At 41.5% G+C, this 13,989-nt stretch overlaps 1 protein-coding gene across 1 annotated transcript in view; it reads right to left on the bottom strand.

The window, feature by feature from the left end:
- Positions 1-13,989, bottom strand: part of PICALM (phosphatidylinositol binding clathrin assembly protein) — a 404,046-nt gene that overhangs the window by 201,385 nt on the left and 188,672 nt on the right. Inside the window, exon 7 of the mRNA XM_053705595.1 lies at positions 2,111-2,196. Within this exon, the coding sequence (XP_053561570.1) occupies positions 2,111-2,196 (86 nt within the window). The remainder of the gene's footprint in view (positions 1-2,110; positions 2,197-13,989) is intronic.

Here is a 13,989-nt window from a genome sequence, read left to right as displayed (position 1 = left end):
AGAAAGGATTCAATTTTCCTATCTAAAGGATCCTTAAAGGAAGTACCATCTGACGTAGGAATAGTAGTACGTTTAGCAAGGGTAGAAATAGCCCCATCAACTTTAGGGATTTTGTCCCAAAATTCTAATCTGTCAGACGGCACAGGATATAATTGCTTAAAACGTTTAGAAGGAGTAAATGAATTACCCAAATTATTCCATTCTCTGGAAATTACTTCAGAAATAGCACCAGGAACAGGAAAAACTTCTGGAATAACCACAGGAGATTTAAAGACCTTATCTAAACGTTTAGATTTAGTATCAAGAGGACCAGAATCCTCAATTTCTAAAGCAATTAGTACTTCTTTAAGTAAAGAACGAATAAATTCCATTTTAAATAAATATGAAGATTTATCAGCATCAACCTCTGAGACAGAATCCTCTGAACCAGAAGAGTCATTAGAATCAGAATGATGATGTTCATTTAAAAATTCATCTGTATAAAGAGAAGTTTTAAAAGATTTTTTATGTTTACTAGAAGGAGGAATAACAGACATAGCCTTCTTGGTGGATTCAGAAACAAAATCTCTTATGTTATCAGGAACATTCTGAACATTAGATGTTGATGGAACTGCAACAGGTAATGGTACATTACTAAAGGAAATATTATCTGCATTAACACGTTTGTCATGACAATTAATACAAACAGCAGCTGGAGGAACAGCTACCAAAAGTTTACAGCAGATACACTTAGCTTTGGTAGTCCCAGCACCAGACAGCGATTTTCCTGAAGTATCTTCTGACTCAGATGCAACGTGAGACATCTTGCAATATGTAAGAGAAAAAACAACATATAAAGCAAAATTGATCAAATTCCTTAAATGACAGTTTCAGGAATGGGAAAAAATGCCAAGGAACAAACTTCTAGCAACCAGAAGCAAAGAAAAATGAGACTTAAATAATGTGGAGACAAAAGCGACGCCCAAATTTTTTTAGCGCCAAATAAGACGCCCACATTATTTGGCGCCTAAATGCTTTTGGCGCCAAAAATGACGCCACGTCCGGAACGCCGACATTTTTTGCGCAAAAGAACGTAAAAAATGACGCAACTTCCGGCGACACGTATGACGCCGGAAACAGAAAAGATTTTTTGCGCCAAAAAAGTCTGCGCCAAGAATGACGCAATAAAATGAAGCATTTTCAGCCCCCGCGAGCCTAACAGCCCACAGGGAAAAAAAGTCAAATTTTTAAGGTAAGATAAATAATTGATTCAAGTGCATTATCCCAAATATGAAACTGACTGTCTGAAAATAAGGAATGTTGAACATCCTGAGTCAAGGCAAATAAATGTTTGAATACATATATTTAGAACTTTATTTAAAAAGTGCCCAACCATAGCTTAGAGTGTCACAGAAAATAAGACTTACTTACCCCAGGACACACTTCTACATGTTTGTAGAAAGCCAAACCAGTACTGAAACGAAAATCAGCAGAGGTAATGGTATATATATATAAGAGTATATCGTCGATCTGAAAAGGGAGGTAAGAGATGAATCTCTACGACCGATAACAGAGAACCTATGAAATAGACCCCGTAGAAGGAGATCACTGCATTCAAAATAGGCAATACTCTCCTCACATCCCTCTGACATTCACTGCACGCTGAGAGGAAAACCGGGCTCCAACCTGCTGCGGAGCGCATATCAACGTAGAATCTAGCACAAACTTACTTCACCACCTCCATAGGAGGCAAAGTTTGTAAAACTGATTTGTGGGTGTGGTGAGGGGTGTATTTGTAGGCATTTTGAGGTTTGGGAAACTTTGCACCTCCTGGAAGGAATGTATATCCCATACGTCACTAACTCATGGACTCTTGCTAATTACATGAAAGAAATAGATGTTGCCCATTTGATTATAATGAAAACGTGAATAATCACAAATTGAGTAATTTTTGATTTGCGATATTGAAGCATTTTCTTGCTCTAGGAGTGAGGAACAAACTACACACATGCAATGGTGAAAGAGTTCTAAGAATGCCTACAAAATATTACACAGGTATTGTTGCAGGTTGCGTGCAACGCTTTAGAATCCTATAGGTACTTGCGAACATACTGCAGATGTAAAAACTTACCTGCTTGCTGCCGTGGAATCTTTGATTTTCTTTCCTTCTAAAGACCCTAAATGTTGTTCCAATGCATCAAGAAGACTACTAGGAGCCTGTAAAACAAATATCAATGCTAAGAAAAAAATTGTGGTATATTTTATTAGCAACACAACTAGACATAAACTGAACTAAGAAGATTACCACTATAATTGTCAAAATATAATATGCCACATTTCTTATTAATTACAATCAGAGATGGTAATTTACAATTAAATAGAAAAAGAGTAGAGTATAATGCAAACTACAAATATTTCATATCATAACTTTCAACAAATGATTAAACACTTATTTTAAGCCAAATTATGCCAAATTTGCCATTCTAGTGATATTTGCCACCCTATATTATGACATTTTCTAAAACAGCTTCCTACATCATAGCATATTTCATGACACTGGTGAAAGTTAAAAACGGTGGGGAAATGAGTATTAGGTCTCCCCTGCAAAATAAGCTTCGGAAACCCTTATACTGAAAGTGAATGCAACTGTGGAACAAATATATTTGTCTCCACAAACTACTGGAATGGTTATAACAGAGTAAAAACTACTGAAAGTTACACATCTCATAATTTATGCGGTTACAATGCGGAAGAATGTATAATAAGCAGAAAACACCTCTGTAAGGAAGATAGATCAGTACGTCTTCCTAACATAACACACAAAAAGCACTGCTCAGAGCTCACATATATCGTTGAGAAAAATTTAAATTCACTCACTGACTGTGAAATCAGCAAATGTGCTAAATGCATAGACTAAGCATGCAAGAAATAGGGTGTTCCAGGCAAAACAGACTGCACTTCACATAAGCTACTTAAAGGGATATGAAACCCAACATTTTTTTTTTCACGATTCAGATAGAGCATGCGATTTAACCAACTTTCTAATTTACTTCTATTATCAATTTTTCTTTATTCTCCTGGTAGCTTTCCTTAGAAGCCAACCAATTTTTGGAGAACTATATGGCAGCAGTTTTGCAAGAATGTCATCCATTAGCAATAGCACTAAATGGCAGCACTATTTCCTGCCATATAGTGCTCCAGATGCCTACCTAGCATCTCCAACACCGAATATCATGGGAACGAAGCAATTCTCCAAACTTTTTTAAAATGTTATGCTCGGTCTGGGGGGAAAAAAAAAACAGAATTTATGCTTACCTGATAAATTACTTTCTCCAACGGTGTGTCCGGTCCACGGCGTCATCCATTACTTGTGGGAAATGTTCTCCCCCACAGGGAAAGGCAAGGAGAGCACACAGCAAGAGCTGTCCATATAGCTCCCCCTCTGGCTCCGCCCCCCAGTCATTCGACCGACGGTTAGGAGAAAAAGGAGAAACTATAGGGTGCCGTGGTGACTGTAGTGTATAAAGAAAAAATTTTTCAACCCGATTAAAAAAACCAGGGCGGGCCGTAAACCGGACACACCGTTGGAGAAAGTAATTTATCAGGTAAGCATAAATTCTGTTTTCTCCAACATTGGTGTGTCCGGTCCACGGCGTCATCCATTACTTGTGGGAACCAATACCAAAGCTTTAGGACACGGATGAAGGGAGGGAGCAAATCAGGTTACCTAAACAGAAGGCACCACGGCTTGCAAAACCTTTCTCCCAAAAACAGCCTCCGAAGAAGCAAAAATATCAAATTTGTAGAATTTGGCAAAAGTGTGCAGAGAAGACCAAGTCGCTGCCTTACATCATTTAAAGTATGCCTCCCAAAGTTTGTGATAACCTGTATTGGGTAACGGGTTTTCTGGCTTGAATCAAGAGTACTCTCTCTTTTTTTAAAACTAGGCGTTCAAACTCCACGCTGTTAAACAAGAGATTTGAGATCCTGATGGTAAAGATGCCCTTTAGACAATAGATCTCATCTTAGAAGAAGCAGCCATGGAGAAGAAAGGGGCATCAGCATTAGATCAGCATACCATGTTCTGCAGGGTCAGGCCGGATCAATCAAGATTACCAAAGACGATTCCTGTTTGATTACTCTTGGCAGTAGAACAAATGGAGGAAACAGTTAGGGCTAGATTAAAACTCCATGGACACACCAAGGTGTCTATTCATTTGAGCTTTTGGGTCTCTTGATCTTGCACAATACATTGGAAGTTAGTGATTTAAATGGTAGGCCATCAGATCTATGTCTAGTAGACTCCACTGATCACTAATTGATCGAAGATGTCCTGATGGAGAGACCACTCTCCTGGATTACCTGACTGATGGCTGAGGTAATCTGCTTCCCAATTGTTTACCCCTGGAATGTGAACGGCTGACAAGGAGCATTGATTCCTCCCTGCCCAAGACAGAATCTGGGACACTTATGCATAGCTAGTGGACTGCAGGTTCCTCCTTGATAATTTATGTAGGCCACCGCCTTCATTTTGTCCGGCTGGAAACAGATAAAATTTTTCACTTAAGAGGGGCCAAGACTGAAGAGCCCGAATAATTGCTTTGAGTTCCAGAATGTTGATTGGTAACCTACCCTCCAGAGGGAACCAAACTTTTCGAGCTTCGAGAATTCCAGACTGTGCCCCAGCCTGAAAGACACCCAAGGGTCAAAGAAGGACCTCGTATCCACCAAAAGAGAAACTGTGTGACAGACAAATCCAGAGAAATCTGTTCCAACTGCAGATAATTCATTGATCCCTGATTGAGCATAGATAGTTGAAGGGGTCGCAAGTGGAGATGGGCAAAAGGAACTGCATCCAAAGTTGTTATTATAAGACCCACTACCTCCATGCATTGAGCTACTGAAGTAAAGCAAGTTGCAGGGACAGGCACACCTTCTGAAGTTTTAATCTGCATAATTCAGTCAGGAATAGACGCATTAGGACTGAATCTTTTGATGACTTCTAGAAAGGACACCCTTGTAACTGGAAATAAATAGCTCTTTGGAACAATGGTTTGCAAACCATGGTTCTGGAGAAAGGATAGGAGCTTTTGAGTATGGGTAATAGCTAGAGGTAGGGAAGGAGACTGCACTAAGATATCACCCAGATAAGGGACAATTGAGTTCCCTTGAGCTCTGATTACTGCCACCAATGCTCCTAACACTTTTGTGTAAAATGCAAAAAGCTGTAGCCAGACCAAATGGAAGGGCAACAAATTGGTAGTGTTTGTCTAGGAATGCAAACCTTAGAAACGAATGGTGATCCTTGTAGATAGTAATGTGCAGGTATGCATCTTTGAGGTCTATAGTAGACATGTATTGACAATGTTGGATTAAAGCGAAGATTGTGCTAATTGTTTCCATCTTGAAAGTGGGAACCCTGACAAACTTGTTAAGGGTTTTCTACTTAAAATGGGTCTGAAAGTCTCTTCCTTCTTTGGGAAAATTAACAGATTGGAGTAAAATCCTAGATGCTATTGCGGCACAGGATAAATTCTCCAATATCCTCTAAATCCTTAACACATTGCATAAAGACAGATGGAATTGTCCTTGAGGAGGCCTGGAGGTTTTCAGTAAATGATTTCAATGTTTGTTACACAACATTATAATTAAATCAATTTATGTTAAATTATGGAATTAATTTGCGATTGGGTAGCTTTAGTAACACTTATGAATAACAGAAAATGTAATGAGGTTTGAAGCTTAAGCGGTTACTGTTCAGCACCATACTTCCATTAGCAGGCAAAGTAAGACTGTTTTAGAAAGAACAGTTTTTTCTTTTTGTAAGTTTGTCAAAACAGAGTATTTGTTAACAGAATATGCATTGCAAGGCATTCTGTAGAAATATTCACCCTTTCTTGACTTCCTCACGATTCACTCAAAAAGGAGGAATGTACTGGGCTGCCATACTAGATCTTTAAGATTTTTTACACTGTTGCTCCACCAGAACAGGACTTTCTTTAACCCTTTAAGCACAACTGGACGTAGGTACTACGTCACACATTACTTTGCCCCATGCAGTTGTAGTAGTGTTGATGTCCCACCTAAGTCCAACATTGTGACACAAGCTGCAGTCCCCGTTGAATGCTTACTCTGTGTAACTGGATGTATTGGCTTGGGGTGATGCCATGGGTGGTGTGGGAGGGAAGGAGGGAAGCAGGTGGGCAGTGAAGGGAGGAAGGGGTGGGTTCCCTACACTGCAAATAAAAAAAGATTTGGTAAGGGAGGGGTCTGTACACTATAGAAAAACTTAATAGTTAAAAAAAACAAAAAACATTTATATAAATTGGGAACTGGCAGACAGGAGAGCTGTTTGGGAGTGATAAGGAAGGGATCAGTTTTTTTGGGGGGCGGAGAAGGGTGATACCTACACTACAGTAATATTACCTTTGCTAGCTAACTCATTAACCCCTTCACTGCCAGGAATATTAGAAGTGTGGTGCAGAGCTGCAATTAGCAGCCTCTTAATAACCAAAAAGCAATGGTAAAGCCATGCATGTCTGCTATTTCTAAACAAAGGAGATCCTAGAGAAGCTTACTGCACAAGCGGTATGCAAATAATTTAAGTGAGAACCTCAGAGTTTGTGAAAAAGTAACCACTTCTTGAACTGTTTTAGGTGGGGTTTTTTTTTGTTTTGTTTTTTTAACACTTTTGGATCTTCCTTTTTGGACAAAGCACTAACTTCAAGCTTCATTTTCTTTACTTTTTGTTTCACAATTATAAAGTTCCCTGGAGGTCTCAATAGCACTTTATCAACTAATTTAAAAAAACTGATCACTAAGAATAAATCTCATTTTCTAAATATAAGCAAAAACATAAATTATGCTTACCTGATAATTTTATTTCCATCAAGGAGAGGAGAGTCCACGGCTTCATTCATTACTTGTGGGAATTAACAACCTGATCACCAGAAAGGGGGCAAAGACACCACAGCCAAAGGCTTAAATACCCCCCCCCCCCAATCATTCTGCTGAGGGAACAAGGAACAGTAGGAGAAATATCAGGGTATAAATGGTGCCAGAAGAACAAAAACTAAATTTAGGTCGCCTTTCTATCTAAAGGGGAGGAGAGTCCATGGCTTCACTCATGACTTGTGGGAACAAATACCCAAGCTCTAGAGGACACTGAATGAAAAACAGGAGGGCAAAAAGAAGGTGGACACTAATCTGAGGGCACCCCAGCCTGTAAAACCTCTCTTCCAACTTCTGTCGAAGCAAAAACATCAGAGGCCTCATTCCTTGAAGGCCCAAGAAGAAGCCACAGCTCTAGTCAAATGAGCCGTGATCCTCTGAGGAGGCTTATGTCCCACTGTCTCGTAGGCTAAGCAAACCATGCTCCTCAACCAAAAGGACAATGAAGTTGAAGAGGATTTCTGCCCCTTGCGCTTCCCTGCATACACCACAAAAAGAGATGTAGATCGTCTGAAATCCTTTGAAGCCTGAAGATAAAACTTCAAGGCTTAAACCACGTCCAAATTATGAAATAACCTCTCCTTAGGAGAAGAGGGGTTAGGACACAAAGGAGGAACTACAATTTCCTGATTGGTGTTACTGTTAGACACAACTTTGGGAAGAAATCCCAAACCAGTGCGAAGAACAGCCTTATCAGCGTGAAAGACCAAATACAGAGGCTCAAATTGCAAGGCCGCCAGTTCAGAGACTCTGCCAGCCGATGCAATAGCCAACAGAAAGAGAACCTTCCAGGAAAGAATCTTAATGTCAATAGAGTGCATAGGTTCAAACGGAACCCTCTGCAACACCCTCAGAACCAAGTTCAAGCTCCAAGGAGGAGCGGACTGTCTAAAAACAGGCCTAATCCTAGACAGAGCCTGAAAAAAAAGAAAAACAAACCCTGTGTGTTAAAACATTTTTCTTAACATGTTATCTAACTTTTTATCCATCGGCTCTTACGACGAACTATCCTCAAGAGGGATCGTTGTCCGCTTCACGAGCGTAGAGATAGCACCATCCACCTTAGGGACAGTCCCCCATAGTTCCAGCTGAGAGCCCAAGAAGGGGAACAGCTTCTTAAAAGAAGAAGGGGAAAAGGAAGAACCTAATCTCTCCTATTCATTCTTAATAATGTTAGCCATCTGAACAGGAACCGGGAAGGTCTGAGGCACCACCCTGTCCTCATATACTTTATCAAGCTTAGGAATCAAAGGTTCCTCCGGTAGTTTCGGCTCCAGAACCTTGAGTAGCAAGCACTTGCTTCAGCAAAAAGTGAAAATTTTCCATCCTATACCTTTAGTCAGGCAACTCCATAGTCGGAGCTATAGATGACAGACTCCGACCCAGAAGGGACGTTCTCCGAAGAGTCGGAGTCGTCCTCGTCAGCGGATAATCTTTCCAAAATATCCATTGGAGTATATGAACCCTGGGTCGGATCACTATATTTCAGCTTACACTTGCTTAACAGAATGTGGTAAGGCACTAATCACCTTAGACACCACCGTTTGCAGTTCATCCGCAAAATCTGGAAGCCAACGGGTCTCTCCCGTAGAAGAAATGGTCTTGCCCTGGGGAGCTGCATTTGTAATCGGAGATGAATGTAGGGAACACCCCTCACGGGACGGGGAACCATAAGAGGTGGACGGCTCAGTAGTAATAGACATCCTATTCTTTCTAGATGCTGTAACTTTATCAAGGCATGTGGAACATAGTTGATTAGGCGGATCTACCAGAACCTCCTCGCAATAAACACAGGTATGAGACTTTAATAAAGAGGGAGTACCCTCTAACACGTCAGACTCCTCCATAGCTTGCGCCTTTATTACAGACTAGATATAATATATGAAAAAAAGAACCTTTATAATCTCCAATGGCTGGGGCACTCACCACCTTCTATGACCTGGACCACAGAAACAGTTTTGTCTCCTGCAACCGCCGGTCAAGCAGAGGAAGTCGAAGAGGTCACATCTGGTCAGGAGGAATGCCCCTGCACTAGGGAGAAAAATGCGCCAAATTGGCCGCGCAAATACTCCCGGAAATGAAACAAAGTCCACTCATTGCTAGAGCCTCATCTCACACATATTGCAGCAATGAAACAATATTATGTACAGAACCCCCCCCCCCCCCGTTCAATAATCCCCCTACCAGGGATATTAAGCCTTTATTCTATAAAGATAAAAGGTATCACACTGTGACCCTGTCTTCTGCGTTATGTGCATAAAAAAAATGAAACGATCTTACCAGAATCTATGCCGTGGAACAGGAACACGGTCTCTCAAGAGTTACAGTGTAGTAGCACCGCTCCTGACATGGACTTGAGTGTAGAAAGCAGGCAGCAAAACTCGTCAACGCGGATTGCCTATGGAGCTGTTAAAATGAGATGGGATAGTTTCGCAGAAAGACTGTCCCTGCATCTCCGGACTCTAACTTTCACCCAAGCTCTCACTGAGATGCTGATAGGACTACTTAAAACTCCAGTCCCATTCCGAAGAGTACTATCCTCCATAAGAGACTACTTCAAATCTTCCGATACTTCTCTGCAAACCTCCTGTGACGAAAGGCAAAGAATGACTGGGGGATGAGGGAAGTGGGGGAGGTATTTAAGCCTTTGGCTGGGGTGTCTTTGCCTCCTCCAGGTGGTCAGGTTCTTAATTCCCACAAGTAATGAATGAAGCTGTAGACTCCCCTCCCCTTTAGATGGAAATAAAAAGCTACATGATTTGTTATTGTATTTGTCGGATAAGTAAAATATACATTCATTATGGAAAACTAACGAATATGGGATCATTTCATTGGGATATTTGTATGATGATTTTAAAAACTGCTGTCTTGTGGATTGGTGGCTTTTTCTAGTTGACATGATAGACTAATATTTTTTTTGTAACAAAGTAAATGACTACTTGCAATAATACAACATATCCCATTATTAATACTTGGATGGAAAAAACAGAATTTATGCTTACCTGATAAATTTCTCTCTCTTGTGATGTATCGAGTCCACGGATTCATCCATACTTATGGGATATTCTCCTTCCCTACAGGAAGTGGAAGAGAGAGCACCCACAGCAGAGCTGTCCATATGAAGGAAAGAGAGGTAGCCGTAGCCTTTTGACCTCTCCGTTTACCAGAATAAACAACAAACAATGAAGATGTTTGACGGAAATCTTTGGTTGCTTGTAAGTAGAACTTTAAAGCACGAACCACATCAAGATTGTGCAACAAACGTTCCTTCTTTGATAAAGGATTAAGACACAGAGAAGGAACAACAATCTCCTGATTGATATTCCTATTAGAAACAACCTTAGGAAGAAACCCAGGTTTGGTACGTAAAACCACCTTATCTGCATGGAAAACTAGGTAAGGTGAGTCACACTGTAAAGCAGATAACTCAGAAACTCTTTGAGCCGAAGAGATAGCTACTAAAAACATCTATGGAATGCTTAGGTTCAAAGGAACCCCTTGAAGAACTTTAAGAACCAAGTTTAGGCTCTGTGGCAGAGCAACAGGTTTAAATACAGGCTTGATCCTGACCAAGGCCTGACTAAATGCTTGAACGTCTAGAACATCTGCCAGACGCTTGTGTAAAAGAATAGACTGAGCAAATATTTGTCCCTTTAAGGAACTAGCTGATAATCCTTTCTCCAATCCTTCTTTGAGAAAGGACAAAATTCTAGGAATCCTAATCTTACTCCATGAGTAACCCTTGGATTCACACCAACAAAGATATTTGCGCCAAAACTTATGATAGATTTTCCTGGTAACAGGCTTTCTAGCCTGAATCAGGGTATCAATAACCGACTCAGAGAAACCACGCTTTGATTGAATCGGGCGTTCAATCTCCAAGCAGTCAGACGCAGAGAAATTAGATTTGGATGCTTGAACGGACCTTGGATTAGAAGGTCCTGTCTTATTGGCAGAGTCCACGGTGGAACAGATGACATGTCCACCAGGTCTGCATACCAAGTCCTGCGTGGCCACGCAGGCGCTATCAGAATCACCGAAGCTCCCTCCTGCTTGATTCTGGCAACCAGACGTGGGTGGAGAGAAAATGGTGGAAATACATAAGCCAGATTGAAGGACCAGGGCACTGCTAGAGCATCTATCAGTACCGCCTGGGGATCCCGGGACCTGGACCCGTAACGAGAAAGTTTGGCGTTCTGTCGGGACGCCATCAGATCCAATTCTGGTGTGCCCCATAGCTGAGTCAGCTGGGCAAATACCTTCGGATGGAGCTCCCACTCCCCTGGATGAAAAGTTTGACGACTTAGGAAATCCGCCTCCCAGTTCTCTACCCCTTGGATATGGATTGCTGAGAGATGGCAAGAGTGATCCTCCGCCCATCGGATTATTTTGGTTACCTCCATCATCGCTAGAGAACTCAGTGTTCCTCCTTGATGATTGATATAGGCTACGCTACAGTCGTGATGTTGTCCGACTGAAATCTGATGAATTTGGCCGCAGCTAGCTGAGGGCACGCCTGAAGTGCATTGAATATCGCTCTCAGTTCTAGAATGTTTATCGGGAGGAGAGATTCCTCCCGAAACCATAAGCCCTGTGCTTTCAGGGATTTTCAGACTGCACCCCAGCCTAGCAGGCTGGCATCTGTCGTTACTATGAGCCACTCTGGCCTACGGAAACACATTCCCTGAGACAGGTGGTCCTGAGACAACCACCAGAGAACAGAATCTCTGGTCTCTTGGTCCAGATGCAGTTGAGGAGATAAATCTGCATAATCCCCATTCCACTGTTTGAGCATGCATAGTTGCAGTGGTCTGAGGTGTAGGCGGGCATAGGGAACTATGTCCATTGCCGCTACCATGAGTCCGATTACCTCCATACACTGAGCCACTGATGGCTGAGGAATGGAATGAAGAGCTCGGCAAGTGATTAAAAGTTTTGATTTTCTGACTTCCGTCAGAAATATCTTCATTTCTACCGAGTCCATCAGAGTCCCTAGGAAGGAAACTCTTGTGAGAGGGACGAAAGAACTTTTTTTAAGTTCACCTTCCACCCGTGAGATCTCAGAAAAGCCAACCCGATGTCCGCGTGAGACTTGGCTAGCTGGAAAGTCGACGCCTGAATTAAGATGCCGTCTAGATAAGGCACCACTGCTATACCCCGCGGTCTTAGAACCACCAGAAGGGACCCTAGCACCTTTGTGAAAATCCTGGGAGCCGTGGCCTGTGGTTATCTATTAATTTAAAATATCTCTACTTTCTACTAAATATAATATACTTAATCTCTATGGTGGTACCACTAAAAACCAACACAGATAAATTGTGAAATAAACTCTGAGAGGCCCTCCATTATTTGTCAAACAGTTTATTTAGGTATCAATATATGTTAATAATGAGATAAATATTTACAGATTTATATATATATATATATATATATATATATATATATATATATATATATATATATATATATTTTACAGATACAGTCCACATTTTAAGATACAGGGCCACTTTACTACACACTAAACCCAATTTGTTCAATACTGCTAAAATAATCATAGGAATGTACTTAGCCATATTTCTTGAGAGTTTCAGCCATCTTTACAGCATGCCCAGGATAAAAAGAGAGACAGAGGCTCTGGTGTTACAGTATTTTATAACCCAATTCAAAAGGGAGTGGCTTATCAAAAAGACTATTGGGTGTGTCTTTCTAGACAGACACTAGACAAAAGAACTACTTGAATAAACCAGCTATGTGAATTGCCAGTTATAAAATCTGTGAGCTATATTCCAATATCCCTGTGATAAAAATGTCACCACATTGCCAACCTGAAGGGAAGGGCCACAAACTGGTAATGCCTGTCCAGAAGGCGAATCTGAGGAATTGATGATGATCTCTGTGAAGAGGGATGTGTAGATACGCATCCTTTAAATCCACGGTAGTCATATATTGACCCTCCTGGATCAGAGGAAGAATAGTCCGAATAGTCTCCATCCTGAAAGATGGTACTCTGAGGAATTTGTTTAGAATTTTGAGATCCAAGATTGGTCTGAAAGTTCCCTCTTTTTTGGGAACCACAGGTTGGAGTAAAAACCTAGCCCTTGTTCCGCTCTTGGAACTGGGCGGATCACTCCCATGGTATGTAGGTCTTCTACACAGCGTAAGAACGCCTCTCTCTTTGTCTGGTTTGCAGACAATTGAGAAATGTGAAATCTCCCCCCTGGGGGGGGGAGTCTTAAGTCCAGAAGATATCCTTGGGACACAATTTCTAAAGCCCAGGAATCGTGAACATCTCTTGCCCAAGCCTGAGCAAAGAGAGAGAGTCTGCCCCCTACTAGATCCGGTCCCGGATCGGGGGCTACCCCTTCATGCTGTCTTAGAGGCAGCAGCAGGCTTCTTGGCCTGTTTACCTTTGTTCCAGGCCTGGTTAGGTTTGGACAGACTGATTTGGATTGGACAGAATTCCCCTCTTGCTTTGCTGCAGGGGAAACTGAAGCGGGACCACCCTTGAAGTACCGAAAGGAACGAAAATTATTTTGTTTGGTCCTCATCTTATTTGTTTTATCCTGAGGGAGGGCATGGCCTTTCCCTCCAGTGATGTCTGAAATAATTTATTTCAGTGCAGGCCCGAATAGGGTCTTTCCTTTGAAAGGGATGTTCAACAATTTACATTTTGATGACACATCAGCAGACCAGGACTTAAGCCATAACGCCCAGCGTGCTAAAATGGCAAAACCTGAATTCTTTGCCGCTAATTTAGCCATTTGGAAAGCGGCATCTGTAATGAAAGAATTAGCCAACTTAAGGGCCTTAATTCTATCCATAATATCCTCTAATGGAGTCTCCACCTGAAGAGCCTCTTCTAGAGCCTCAAACCGGAAAGCAGCTGCAGTAGTTACAGGAACAATGCATGCAATAGGTTGGAGAAGAAAACCTTGATGAACAAAAATTTTCTTTAGGAGACCCTCTAATTTTTTATCCATAGGATCTATGAAAGCACAACTGTCTTCGATAGGTATAGTTGTACGCTTAGCTAGAGTAGAAATAGCTCCCTCCACCTTA

The sequence above is a fragment of the Bombina bombina genome, chromosome 3, assembly GCF_027579735.1.
Source record: "Bombina bombina isolate aBomBom1 chromosome 3, aBomBom1.pri, whole genome shotgun sequence".
Lineage (NCBI taxonomy): Eukaryota > Metazoa > Chordata > Amphibia > Anura > Bombinatoridae > Bombina > Bombina bombina.
Note: the sequence above shows the minus strand (reverse complement) of the source record. Positions and strands in the feature narration are given on the sequence as shown.